Genomic DNA, 13151 nt, shown 5'->3' on the forward strand with positions numbered 1-13151 from the left:
ATATCACTGTGTACCTTTGCACACCGCAGCTTTAACTAGGAATGGAAGCAGACGGATGAATGTAGAAGAGTTATTTAATAGAGGCCATTAATTGGGACACTGTGCCAGTAGCTACACTTTCGTACATTCACCGACAACATCATATGTGCATTGACTTTTCGGGCCTGACTGGTGCCTTGCTTTCTCTTTAGCTGCCTCAAAAGACCCCCGTAGCCTCGGAGCACTTTATGCTAAGTTAATTTACCCAAATATATATCCGCGGCAGCCCCCGCTATTCAACATCAACAACTTTGTTAATGGAAACTTGCTGATCCATAAACGTGCGCTGGGGGGCAGTTCACATATGAATGTTAAAACCCCACAGATCGATGAGGGGCATTTGCAAAGGAGGCACAAGGTGTGTTTAATTATAATTGCGTCGGGAAGGCTTGTGTGTGTTTGTTGGAGGGGGGGGGGAGAGGTGTCGCCGTTCAAGGTTTAGGCATTCGGGGGCCTCCGTATTTAAATAGGGTCACATCTCGGCCTCACCTTGCAAGTGTTACGCTATATTAAATGCCACTCATGTTAAGTGCGTCGAAACCCTCCTCTGATGTAGTCAAGACATAATATAAAGGTTAAATTGAAAAATGTCCCTTCAACGCCATGATTGATCTCCCTTGTACAGGCAAGGGAGTGTTACAGACCTGTGTTTCGTTAGGCCTTTTTTTAACTGTGTGAATACAACGCGTTATAATAAGGATTAGAATTTAAGTGTCAGTCAATCAGGATTTCTAAAGGTCAATAAAAAAATGTGCAAAAGTGTTTGCGGTGGATTGAAACGCTCAGTCAGACATGTCACAGTCGTGTTGTTGATACACTTTTTACTTTCGACTAAGAATCCTCCTTCGCAAGAAACACAAAATGTGCATTTAATATGTGAAAAAAGAGACTTAATGATCATGATGTTGTTTATACTGTTAATTACTTCTGTTGCTCTGCATATTATTCCTCTATTTTGCGTGTTAGCAGCCTTTTGACCACACCCTCACACCAACTTTAGATTTCTTCAAAGTGATTTGTATGTATGTGTGTGAAACAAACAAACAAACAAATAAATATTGACATTAACATGTTCTATTCACATGTCCCAGGAAGCCTTGACAGTAATTCTGTACGTAGTGCGTTCACATTGGAAAAGTCTCCCACAATGCAGTGCACAAAGGAAATGGAGAAATGACTCAGCTGGAACAAAATAATAATAATAATTTTGAGTAATGGTGGCAACATGTATACAGTATTTACTTTATACTAATTATTCTAATATACAATTGTTTTTGCAGTTAGTGAACTACGAAGGTGCCAAACTGCAACTTTGTCATTTAAACTTCACAAAGAGGAAGCAAAAAGTTTCTGTTTAAATGTTTTGTTCCTGCAATGATATCACCACAATCCACAATGTGTTGTGCATTGCATTGTGGGAGATGGAGTACATCAACAGCACTGCTTTGATTATTTCTCAACATTTGGGTTTGTGGCGCATTTACTACCTTATTGAATCTTATTTGCAAACTTATTTAAATGAGTGTGTCGTGCATACAGTACTGTGCAGAATGTGGGACATGCTGACGGGGAGCCGGCAGACACAGGACCGTGAAAAGCCTCTAAATTGAGTTCAGCCATCATTGACTTCATCACTTAAGCTGTGCTTCTCCTACTGTGACATGTTACCAAGTGTGTTGCAGAAAAAGAAAAGAGAGGAGGCGTCGTGAACACATTTAGATGATTGTTGCATGCAAAAGAAATCTGTTACAATTAGCACTTTGAAAACTTATCAATTAGAAAATAGAAGCTGAAACTAATCTGCTTTTGTTCTGGTATTTGTACAATCATAGATTTGTGATAAAACAACAACAACAGATGATAAAAAGAGTATTTCTATACGTCTGAAATGTTGTCTTTTAACAAAATGACGTATTTATGTCCAACAAGCTTTAAAGAATGACATACGAGAGAAAACATCTGAATCTAAATAATCCAAGAAACTTTACCTTGTTTTTATTTGACGTAATCTGTTTCTTAAGCATTTTAAACACGTCGTACTGCTCCCAGCGCCCGTGTATACACACGTACAGAACACTGTACACCTGGTCTATGTCAGCACTAGACGCTTACAGCATCCTGACAACATGAAGGCGTCACTCTATTCTTCACATTTGATCTTCTGGATGAAATCTCTAAGTTGCTTTCCCCCCTTCCACACACTGTACCTCTTCACACGCGTTTCAAGTCAGTAAAATTCCTCTTGTGTGTTTTTCTCCTCTGTCTTTGGACGTCCTTACTGTACTCCCCAGTTTTCAGTCTCTGCTCTCCTCTCACAGAGTCCAGAAGTGCAGGTTCAGATGTTGGGGCTCCAGGACGTGTATGGGCGGCCCGGTGGGCCCTATGTCCACGGGGCCGTGGGAGGATCTGAACCCGTGCAGCGGCGGATCGGGAGTGGAGAGGATGTAGTCAATGCTGAACTTGATCTCGGACTCTGGTTTCCCCTGCTGGCTGGGGTTCGGGATGAGGTGGCTCTGCTGCTGGGGGCCCGGCCTCGGTCTCTCAGGGTTCAAAGGGCAGAGGGGGGAATCGGGTTCCGGGCGCCGAGCTGCGGGTACGTGCTGATTGCTGTGGCTCTCCAAAGGGTGGAAAGGGGTTTCTCCTGAATCTCGGAAGCCGATTTTCATGTTCCTCCTGCGCCGGCGACGCCGAAAGTTGCCGTTTTCAAACAGGTCGAGCATGGATTCACAGCCGGTGGCAAACGTCCAATAGTTTCCCTTTCCTTTCTCGTTGCCCTCTGTCCGGGGAACCTGCGGGAAACATAGGAAAACTAAAAACTACAACCATCTGTCAAGATATAAAACACTTTAATATCTTAAAGACCTTCCTAGTGTGTGTGTGTGTGTGTGTGTGTGTGTGTGTGTGTGTGTGTGTGTGTGTGTGTGTGTGTGTGTGTGTGTGTGTGTGTGTGTACCTTGATGAAGCAGCTGTTGAGGGACAGGTTGTGTCTGATGGAGTTCTGCCAGGCTCTCTGGTTGGAGCGGTAGTAAGGGAATCTCTTCATGATGAACTCGTAGATGCCCGACAGAGTGACCCGCTGCTCGGGGCTCTGCTGGATGGCCATGGCTATCAGAGCGATGTAGCTGTCACACACACACACACACACACACACACTCTTTAATCAGGCAACACCGTATGACAAGGTGAAAACACACAACGCACGAGGACGGCTCTTGACCTTTGTGTTTTGTTGACATTCATGTGTAAAAATAGTTAACTACCAAATCTACCAATCACTCTGCTCGGGTATATTTGACTTTTCTGACCTTATTAAAGACAAAGAGACGAAAGGAGACGAAGTGGAGACGCTTCCATCGGAAATCTTATTATAGCAAATACAATCTACAGTTTGAACTTATTGTTGTGTCATTTAAAAGCACTTATTTGGTATTTTGTAGTCGTCGTGCTGAGCAAACACTAATCACAGATATATAATTCATTTAATTTATTATGATTAAGTTTTACAGCCGGGGTCTTCTTTTAAACATTTTATCACTTTATTATATTTTATGTTTAACGTGGTGAGGATGGAATAGAAAGTTGATGCTGAATAACAACATATTTACATTTATATAATTTTATAAATTTGACAAAAGTCTATGAAATAATTATAAAGTTTTAAAAACAATGTAATATAAAAGAATCAACCGGTTATTAACAGAAGATAATCTGAAGGGAAAGTGATTTAAAATGATGATTTATATGTTTTAAAAGCTACTGTGTTATATTATAAATGTTACGCACACTCGTAATACTCAACTAAAAATATAAGTTTCACTTTATATCAACTTTTAAAACCTGCTAAGTGTAAAAGACACAAAGTGCAGTTTTGTCAAAGTTACTTAAAATAAAGAATGAATAGAATTGGTCCACACCTGTACGCAGGTCTGCACATCTTCTTCTCTTCGTCCGTGCTGGAGGAAGGGTATCCGTCGCCATCGTAGTTGAAACAGTTGAAGGGATAGTTTGAGTTGTTGAACATGTTGAAGCTTTCAGGACGTTTGATCCAAACTGTGTAACAGCAGCAGCAGCAACACCCGTCCTGCTGCTCTGCTCCGCCACCATGCTCTGCTCCGCCAGCTGACTCTCACTGAGAGCTGCTGCCCCCCCTCCCCTCCCCCCTCTCTCCCCTCTCCCCTCTCTCCCCTCTCCCCCCTCCCCTCTCTCCTCTCCCCTCTCTCCTCCCCTCTCCCCTCTCTCCTCTTTCCCCCCTCCCCTCCTCTCTCCTCTCCCCTCTACCCTCTCTCCTCTCCCCTCTCTCCCCCTTTCCCCTCTCCCCCTCCCCTCCCCTCCTCTCTCCTCTCCCCTCTCCCCTCTCTCCTCTCCCCTCTCTCCTCCCCTCTCCCCTCTCTCCCCTTTACCCTCTCTCCCCTCTCTCCTCTTTCCCCCCTCCCCTCCTCTCTCCCTCTCCTCCTCTCCCCTCTACCCTCTCTCCTCTCCCTCTCTCCCCTTTCCCCTCTCCCCCCTCCCCTCCTCTCTCCTCTCCCCTCTCCCCTCTCTCCTCTCCCCTCTCTCCTCCCCTCTCCCCTCTCTCCCCTTTACCCTCTCTCCCCTCTCTCCTCTCTCCTCTCCTCTCCTCTCTCCCCTCTCTCTCCCCTCTCTCCCCTCTCTCCCCTCTCCCTCTCCTCTCCCCTCTCTCCTCTTTCCCCCCTCCCCTCCTCTCTCCTCTCCCCTCTACCCTCTCTCCCTCTCCCCTCTCTTCCCCTTTCCCCTCTCCCCCCTCCCTCCTCTCCCTCTCTCCTCTCCCTCCCCATCTCTCCCCTTTCCCCTCTTCCCCCCTCCCCTCCTATCTCCTCTCCCCTCTCCCCTCTCTCCTCTCTCTCCCCTTTCCCCTCTCCCCCCTCCCCTCCTCTCTCCTCTCCTCTCCTCTCCTCTCCTCTCCTCTCCCTCTCTCCTCTCCCCTCTCTCCTCTCCCCTCTCTCTCCCCTCTCCTCTCCCCTCTCCTCTCCCCTCTCTCCCCTCTCCTCTCCCCTCTCTCCCCTCTCCCCCTCTCCTCTCCCCCTCTCTCCCCTCCCCTCTCTCCTCTCTGAAGAAAGCTTACAGCATCTCATCTTTCAAATAAAACTATTGAAGAACTAATTTAAAACTTTTAATATGAATTTAAATGTGTGTGTGTGAAGTAAAATATATTCTACATTTAAGACATTACATACATTTGATTTGAAGAAGTGTGTCCTCTGTGAGTTTTAAGCATATTTAGATGATTATTGGGAACATATTGTGAATACCAGGATGTCCAGGGTATGATGATCGAACAGTGCCTGGTAGTTTCTGACGATGCTTCATTGTCTTATCTTAATTATTATTATTTTATAAAGTTACTCCCACGCCTACAGCTGTTAGATACATTTAGCAGAATTAAAAGGTTTCCTCGGACGTGAAGAGTAAAAATGTAAAGTTCAGCGAGAAGGAAATGCTTAAATGCAGAGCCAGCGGGCTTCAGTGCCCTCGGCCGTGTACATCGCTGTGAGGCTGAGCAGGATACTTTGTTCCCTTTCAGCAGCACAACGACCCGAGGCTTTGGGGTCTGTTGGTTCTTCTCGAGCATTGAATGGATGCAATTTATGTATTAATGAAGATATTTGTGTTTCTTATGCACCGAAACACCAAAGCAAAGTTCTTGTATTGGGAAACCTACTTGGCAATAATTTGGATATTTAGTCATATCCTGTAATCCTGTCGCCTACATTACCCAGAGTGCATCTCGACCAAACACAGTCCTGTTGGAGATTCAGGTATGCTAGTAGCGGCCAACGTAGCCTTCAGCCGCTAGCATCACGCTGCAGAGGTCTGTCAGCTCACTTCTGTCTCACACCTGCAGATTTATTTCAACTGATGCTGACTCAAATGACATCACTTGAGGCAGATTTCAGGCCTCTGAAGCCACAAAAACGTTTAGTTCCCAACACCTGTAAACACACTTTGACATGTTAATGTTAGTGACGTGTCCTATGTCCCGGGCTCAACCAGGCCGGTCCAGTCCAGGAAGTCTCCCAGCAGCAGCCTGGTCAGCAGTGTGAGGGACAGACGCCCCCCCCCCCCCCCCCCCCCCACCTCCAGCAGGATTCTGGGTGGTCCGACGTGCTCGTATGCTGCCTTTTATTTTGCCTCTTTTATAGCCTAATCTCTCTAACTGTACTTAAAACAGCTCTCCCCAAACCAACAAACAAGATCCTTTGCATCTTTGTTTTCTTTTTCTCTCCGTCAACTCTTTGGGGTGTGTGTGTGTGTGTGTGTGTGTGTGTGTGTGTGTGTGTGTGTATGTGTCTGGCAGACGTTTAGTCAACAACGGGAAGTTTTGTAGATGCTATCTATAATGCTCTTTAATGGCCATAAATTGTTTCCGTGTCTGTAAAACAGGGGGATGTGTATTTTGAAGCGATCTAAACGGGGCAATTGGAGGTCTCCCGTGAGGCGACAGAGGCCGGGGAAACAGCCTGAGGTCCACCAGGCCTCTGTGTGTGGCCCCGCTGCTGCAGGAGGAGCCTATAGGCGCTGTATCGGTCCACCCAGAGACATTAAAGCAAGTCTCTCTGTATTCCTGACAGGCTAATGAAGCAGCTGAAAGGTCAACGCTGTACTCAATTTTAGGTGCAGGCGCAGATTTTTTAAGTGGCTTCATGAAAAGCTGTAGAGCATCTTGAAGCATGAAAAGGAACCTGGATTAGATATCGGTGGTCTCTGTGTCTTTCTCGTGTCGGTTATAATTATTTATTTGTTCTTTGTCTTTACTCAGGAAATTGTGGTTTTGACGTTTAAAGTAAATCCCAGAGGGCGGGTGTAGCCAAGCGGGGCCATACGTACCATTGAGGACTTTTAAGCCTATGAATAAATACATAAATATATGATATTCCTGTTGGGGAATAAACTTTACAGGCATAATAACTGACCAGTTAAAGGGGCATTCCACTAATAAAAAGTCATAGTATGTTATACCTTAAAAAAGTAATACAAAAGTCATTAAAAAAGTCATAAAAAAATAAAAAAGGTCATTAATAAATCATAACAAATCATAAATAACTCATATTATGATATGTCATAAAAAAGCCATAAAAAGTTATAGTATGCCATAAAAAAATTATACAAACATTACGCCTACAAAATGTCATAATATAGTACGAAGTATGAAAAAGTCTTATAAAAAGGCATAGTATAGTATGCCTAAATGTTTTTATAGTATGTCATAAAAAAATGTTATATCATATCAAATGTCTTTAAAAATGTCATGTTATAGCAAAGCCATAAAAAAGTCATAAAAATGTAGTAGTTTAGTATGCCATAAAGAATGATAGGATAGTATGTCATAGAAAAAGTCATAAAAAGTCATAGTATAGTATGCCTAAATGTTTTTTATAGTAAGTCATAAAATAAATTATATCATAGTATAGTATGCTATTAAAATGTCTTTAAAAATGTCATGTTATAGCAAAGCCATAAAAAAGTAATAGTATTATAAGCCTAAAGAAAAGTCATAAAAAACATTTTTTGCTTCATTAACTTAACAACGAAACAACCAAACTGACTTCATTGAACAAGTAGCTGCTGAAGCTGCTACAGGAGCTGCTCTTCACTCCAGGCAAGAAGAACTGATTGATTCATATATAAAATAGAGCAACAGAGAGAAGCAGAGAGGAGGAGAAGCAGAGAGGAGGAGAAGCAGAGTGGAGGAGAAGCAGAGAGGAGGAGAAGCAGAGTGGAGGAGAAGCAGAGAGTGGAGAAGCAGAGCGGAGGAGAAGCAGAGAGGAGGAGAAGCAGAGAGTGGAGGAGAAGCAGAGAGGAGGAGAAGCAGAGAGGAGGAGAAGCAGAGTGGAGGAGAAGCAGAGAGTGGAGGAGAAGCAGAGAGTGGAGAAGCAGAGAGGAGGAGAAGCAGAGAGGAGGAGAAGCAGAGCGGAGGAGAAGCAGAGAGTGGAGAAGCAGAGAGGAGGAGAAGCAGAGCGGAGGAGAAGCAGAGAGGAGGAGAAGCAGAGCGGAGGAGAAGCAGAGAGGAGGAGAAGCAGAGCGGAGGAGAAGCAGAGAGGAGGAGAAGCAGAGAGTGGAGAAGCAGAGCGGAGGAGAAGCAGAGCGGAGGAGAAGCAGAGAGGAGGAGAAGCAGAGAGTGGAGAAGCAGAGAGTGGAGAAGCAGAGAGGAGGAGAAGCAGAGCGGAGGAGAAGCAGAGAGGAGGAGAAGCAGAGAGTGGAGAAGCAGAGCGGAGAAGCAGAGAGTGGAGAAGCAGTGTGCAGGAGAAGAAGCAGAGCGGAGAAGCAGAGAGGAGGAGAAGCAGAGCAGAGAAGAAGTAGAGCGGAGGAGAAGCAAGAGCGGAGGAGAAGCAGAGCGGAGGAGAAGCAGAGAGTGGAGAAGCAGAGAGGAGAAGCAGAGAGGAGGAGAAGCAGAGAGTGGAGAAGTAGAGAGTGGGGAAGCAGTGTGCAGGAGAAGAAGCAGAGCGGAGGAGAAGCAGAGAGGAGGAGAAGCAGAGCGGAGAAGCAGAGCGGAGGAGAATCAGAGAGGAGGAGAATCAGAGAGGCGGAGAAGCAGAGTGGAGGAGAAGCAGAGAGTGGAGAAGCAGAGCGGAGAAGCAGAGCAGAGGAGAAGCAGAGCGGAGAAGAAGCAGAGAGTGGAGAAGCAGAGAGGAGGAGAAGCAGAGTGGAGGAGAAGCAGAGGAGAAGCAGAGGAGAAGCAGAGAGGAGGAGAAGCAGAGTGGAGGAGAAGCAGAGAGTGGAGAAGCAGAAGAAGTTACGTTGCACTGGGATCAGATAAGCACCTCATGGCTCACTCCCATGACGAAGCTTCCTCTGGCGTCCTGTCTGCGGCCGGCCGCCGTGATTACAGCCCTTAGTTCTCCTCTGGTCACTCTCTGTCCCTCTGATGGTTGTCTCAGACTTCCTCCATTCATAGCGCTGTCTGCCTGTGTGTGTGTGTGTGTGTGTGTGTGTGCATGCATGCATTTATGTAAACCAACCAAGGAGCTTTTCCGGGGGCTGTTCTGTGAAGAAAGGTTATCACAACACAACAGTGCACTGGGAACTGTAAACATGCTTGTGCACAGAGCTGGAGCTGAGGGCCATTTTCCTTTGCACTGTACTGTGCAGCCATCCTCACTGCCACCATTCACTGTCTGATTACACTGTTATAGATAAGAGCTGCAGAACTATGGAGAAGTTGTGCAGCAGAAAGACTTTTGCTAATTAAATTGTTGATTTCTCATCGTTGTTGGATGATATGACGTCCGATGAGCGAAAAGTTTCTCTGTGCTCACTTTCTAACTGAGATCTTTTTTGAGATTTTTGCAGTCCAATGTGCAGCAAAACTATACGAAAACATTCGTCACACAACTCCTGCAGTATAATCCCATTTATCCAGTCATATGCTCACTACTACCACTTGAATTTTCACTAAAACCTTACTATTTAAAACACTTCTCACGCTTCAATTCTTCAATTCTTCGTTCACCTTTGAGGAATGCGAGAAAAACACATTTTTCTTTAAGAATTTGAGGTTTATGAGTTATTGGTATTTACATAAACCCTGATCATCAATGGCTCTGTGGATGATTATCTGATGAAACATTTAACCTTAAAGATGCATATTAAACAAAAACAAGCTCACATACTTCTGCTTTTGTTTTTATTGCACTTAAACCATGATGCAAAGAAATGAAAAAAAATAAAAAGAATCCACAAAAAGTTGAATAAAAAAAGAAGCATTTTCCCTTTAAGAACACATCATCGTAGGTTCTCCATGGATCCACCCACACATCCACACACACTGTACTGACCTGACACAGGACGATGGAAACGTTATAATAAAACCCTCATGGAAAAGATGGAGTCAGCACACACACATATATATGTCGACCTCCGTATCGTACCAAAAGCTCGAGGAGTTCGAGCTTTTCCGCTATGAAACCAGACATTCAAGTATTTCTATCATTGCACAGGCACTAGATGTTCCTACTGTATATATTAACTTTCAGCCAGCGACTGAATCGTTGACATCGACAGTTAAAAGCTATCAGCTGTTGGTAATGAATGAAATATACACCCTGAAAAATAATCTCTCCACAACATCTGGACATCAAATATATTACAAAGAAACAATAATATAAAACTATTAGTGTCACATTTGGCTTTTGGTAACATAACCCCAACCTCATATCTGTTGCACTGAAAGAATAACAGGATTAAACGCATTTCAATCACATACTTGTGGCGTCTTTAAACCAATTATGAAGGAGGAAATATGGAGAGCGTTCACTTCGACCTGCCAGATGCTTTTGCACGTGCTCAGTTTGCCCTCTTGTGGCCACATGAGGAAGTACACCACTGTGATGTAAATCAGTTCATTTTTCTTCTTTTTTTAAACAGAAACCGATTAGTATTCATTTCAAATAATAAATATGAATTTTAATAAATACTCTCTCAAGTACAAGTAACATTTATGGGCAAAATTAGCGCACAAATCCAGGAGTAAACCTGCACTCCAATCAAATATTTCCATCTCGATAGAAGCTGAATGAGCTCGGCAGAAATTAAAAATACACTATGCAATAAAACAATTGTTTTTCAGCAAATCATCATTTTGATAATTAAGACAACAGGAACCTCCAAGTCCTCCTCCGTCGTGACTGTTCAACCGAAACACTTGCAATACCAACGATACGTAGAAACACATAATTCAGCTTGTGAAGAGACGGGAGGGTGTCGGTCCCGCAGAATTCACTGAATTCAAAAAAAGGGTCCTGAACAAGACAAAGAGAAGGCGTCTCTTGCAAGACTTTCATGGTTTAGTAGTGCTGCGGTGGGTCGGTGCGGTGACGCTATCCTACACTACAGTCAGGGTTGGATGTTTTTTAAGGAGTCTAGGTGATGAGGGGGGGGGGTTCAGTTTAGTTTGTGACCTCCCCCCGTACCCCAGATCCATCCAGAAGAATTTGACGTCACCTGCGAGCATCAGCTCAAGTCATTGCACTTTGTAAGTCCTATCCAGCAGGCTTCCACTCACACACAGCTCATGTTCCCCTCAGGCGGGCGGGCGTCCCTGTAGGTTCAGCTAAACAAATCAAGCCCATCTGAGAAATCCAGTACAAATGGAGCTCATCTGAGTTACAGGACGCCAGGTGAGTTTTTAGAGAATGGATCTCCTATTTCCAGGTCAGTCCTATCCGGCTGCAAGCGCTCCCGGGACAGCTACCTCTGTCGTGGGCCGGTGTGGGCGTGGTCTTTCCCTTGGAGCCCCTCGAGGTCGTCCTCTACAACGTAACTGTAGCCTTCCTTTTCGATGCATTCTGACAACACGTTCAGCACCTAGTGACAATGTAAATACCACAAGAGGAAAGGTTTCAACATAACAAAAGGCAACAATAAAAGAAGAGCAAACAGTTTTTAGACCGGCAGTGAACATGTTGTTTTTGAATGGATATACGCAAACAAACATCTTTTATTTTATAAATGTTGACTTTCGGACGACAACACTCTGGAATCTTTGGAAATGTTTCGATCACACGAGTCGGAAAGGATTCGAAAGTAGATTGAGAATTTGAATTTTAACGTAGTGAATGAAGCTTCGAACTATTCGGTACAGCCCTAAAATACATAGGCATAGTATGTATGTCATAAAAAAGAATTTAAAAAGTCATATTATAGCATTATAATTATAGCATTATAGCATATCATTGCACAGGCACTAGATGTTCCTACTGTATATATTAACTTTCAGCCAGCGACTGAATCGTTGACATCGACAGTTAAAAGCTATCAGCTGTTGGTAATGAATGAAATATACACCCTGAAAAATAATCTCTCCACAACATCTGGACATCAAATATATTACAAAGAAACAATAATATAAAACTATTAGTGTCACATTTGGCTTTTGGTACCATAACCCCAACCTCATATCTGTTGCACTGAAAGATACTTGTGGCGTCTTTAAACCAATTATAAAGAAGGAAATATGGAGAGCGTTTAAAAAAGTCTTAAAGAAGGCATAAAAGTCATAAAATGTCATAGTATAGTATGTAATTAAAAAGCATTTAAAAAGTCATAAAAGTAATAAAATGTCATAGTATAGTATGTCATAAAAAGGTCTTAAAGAAGTCAGAGTATGTCATAAAGTCATAAAAAGTCATACAAATTTATTTAAAAGTCATAAAAAAGTCATAGTATAGTATGTCATAAAAATTATTTTAAAAGTCACAAAAAGTCATAGTGTAGTATGTCATAAAAAAGTAATAAAAGTCATACAAATTTAATTAAAAGTCATAAAAAAAGTCATAGTATAGTATGTCATAAATATTATTTTAAAAGTCACAAAAGGTCATAGTATAGTATGTCATAAGTCTTAAAGAAGTCAGAGTATGTCATAAAGTCATAAAAAGTCATACAAATTTAATTAAAAGTCATAGTATAGTATGTCATAAAAAAGTAATAAAAGTCATACAAATTTAATAAAAATTAATAAAAAAGTCATAGTATAGTATGTCATAAAAAGCATTTAAAAAGTCATAAAAGTAATAAAATGTCATAGTATAGTATGTCATAAAAAAAGTCTTAAAGAAGTCAGAGTATGTCATAAAGTCATAAAAAGTCATACAAATTTAATTAAAAGTCATAAAAAAGTCATAGTATAGTATGTCATAACAATTATTTTAAAAGTCACAAAAAGTCATAGTGTAGTATGTCATAAAAAAGTCTTAAAGAAGTCAGAATATGTCATAAAAAAGTCTTAAAGAAGTCAGAGTATAAAAGCATAAAAAGTCCTACAAATTGAATTAAAAGTCATAAAAAGTCATAGTATAGTATGTCATAAAAAAAGTCTTAAAGAAGTCAGAGTATGTCATAAAGTCATAAAAAGGTCATACAAATTTAATTAAAAGTCATAAAAAGTCATAGTATGTCATAAAAAAGCATTTAAAAAGTCAGAAGTCACAAAAAGTCATAGTATATCATAAAAAAGTCTTAAAGAAGTCAGAGTATGTCATAAAGTTATAAAAAGTCATACAAATTTAATTAAAAGTCATATAAAAAGCATTTAAAAAGTCATAAGTCACAAAAAGTCATAGTATATCATAAAAAAGTCTTAAAGAAGTCAGAGTATG

The 13151-nt window shown here is 42.1% G+C and overlaps 2 protein-coding genes across 2 annotated transcripts in view; both read right to left on the reverse strand.

Annotated features, from left to right (window-relative positions):
* Positions 1–2351: 2351 nt before the first annotated feature.
* On the reverse strand, positions 2352–4060 carry foxl3 (forkhead box L3). Its single transcript, XM_029457170.1, has 3 exons — positions 3954–4060; positions 2993–3191; positions 2352–2828 (listed from the first exon to the last, which is right to left on the reverse strand). Exons 1-3 carry the CDS (start codon positions 4058–4060, stop codon positions 2352–2354), a joined length of 783 nt encoding a protein of 260 aa, XP_029313030.1.
* Positions 4061–9662: 5602 nt separating this feature from the next.
* Positions 9663–13151, reverse strand: part of fam20cb (FAM20C golgi associated secretory pathway kinase b) — a 46453-nt gene continuing 42964 nt past the window's right edge. Inside the window, exon 11 of the mRNA XM_029456677.1 lies at positions 9663–11358. Coding sequence (XP_029312537.1) covers positions 11242–11358 — 117 coding nt within the window. The 3' untranslated portion in view covers positions 9663–11241. The remainder of the gene's footprint in view (positions 11359–13151) is intronic.

The sequence above is a fragment of the Cottoperca gobio genome, chromosome 19 (assembly GCF_900634415.1).
Source record: "Cottoperca gobio chromosome 19, fCotGob3.1, whole genome shotgun sequence".
Lineage (NCBI taxonomy): Eukaryota > Metazoa > Chordata > Actinopteri > Perciformes > Bovichtidae > Cottoperca > Cottoperca gobio.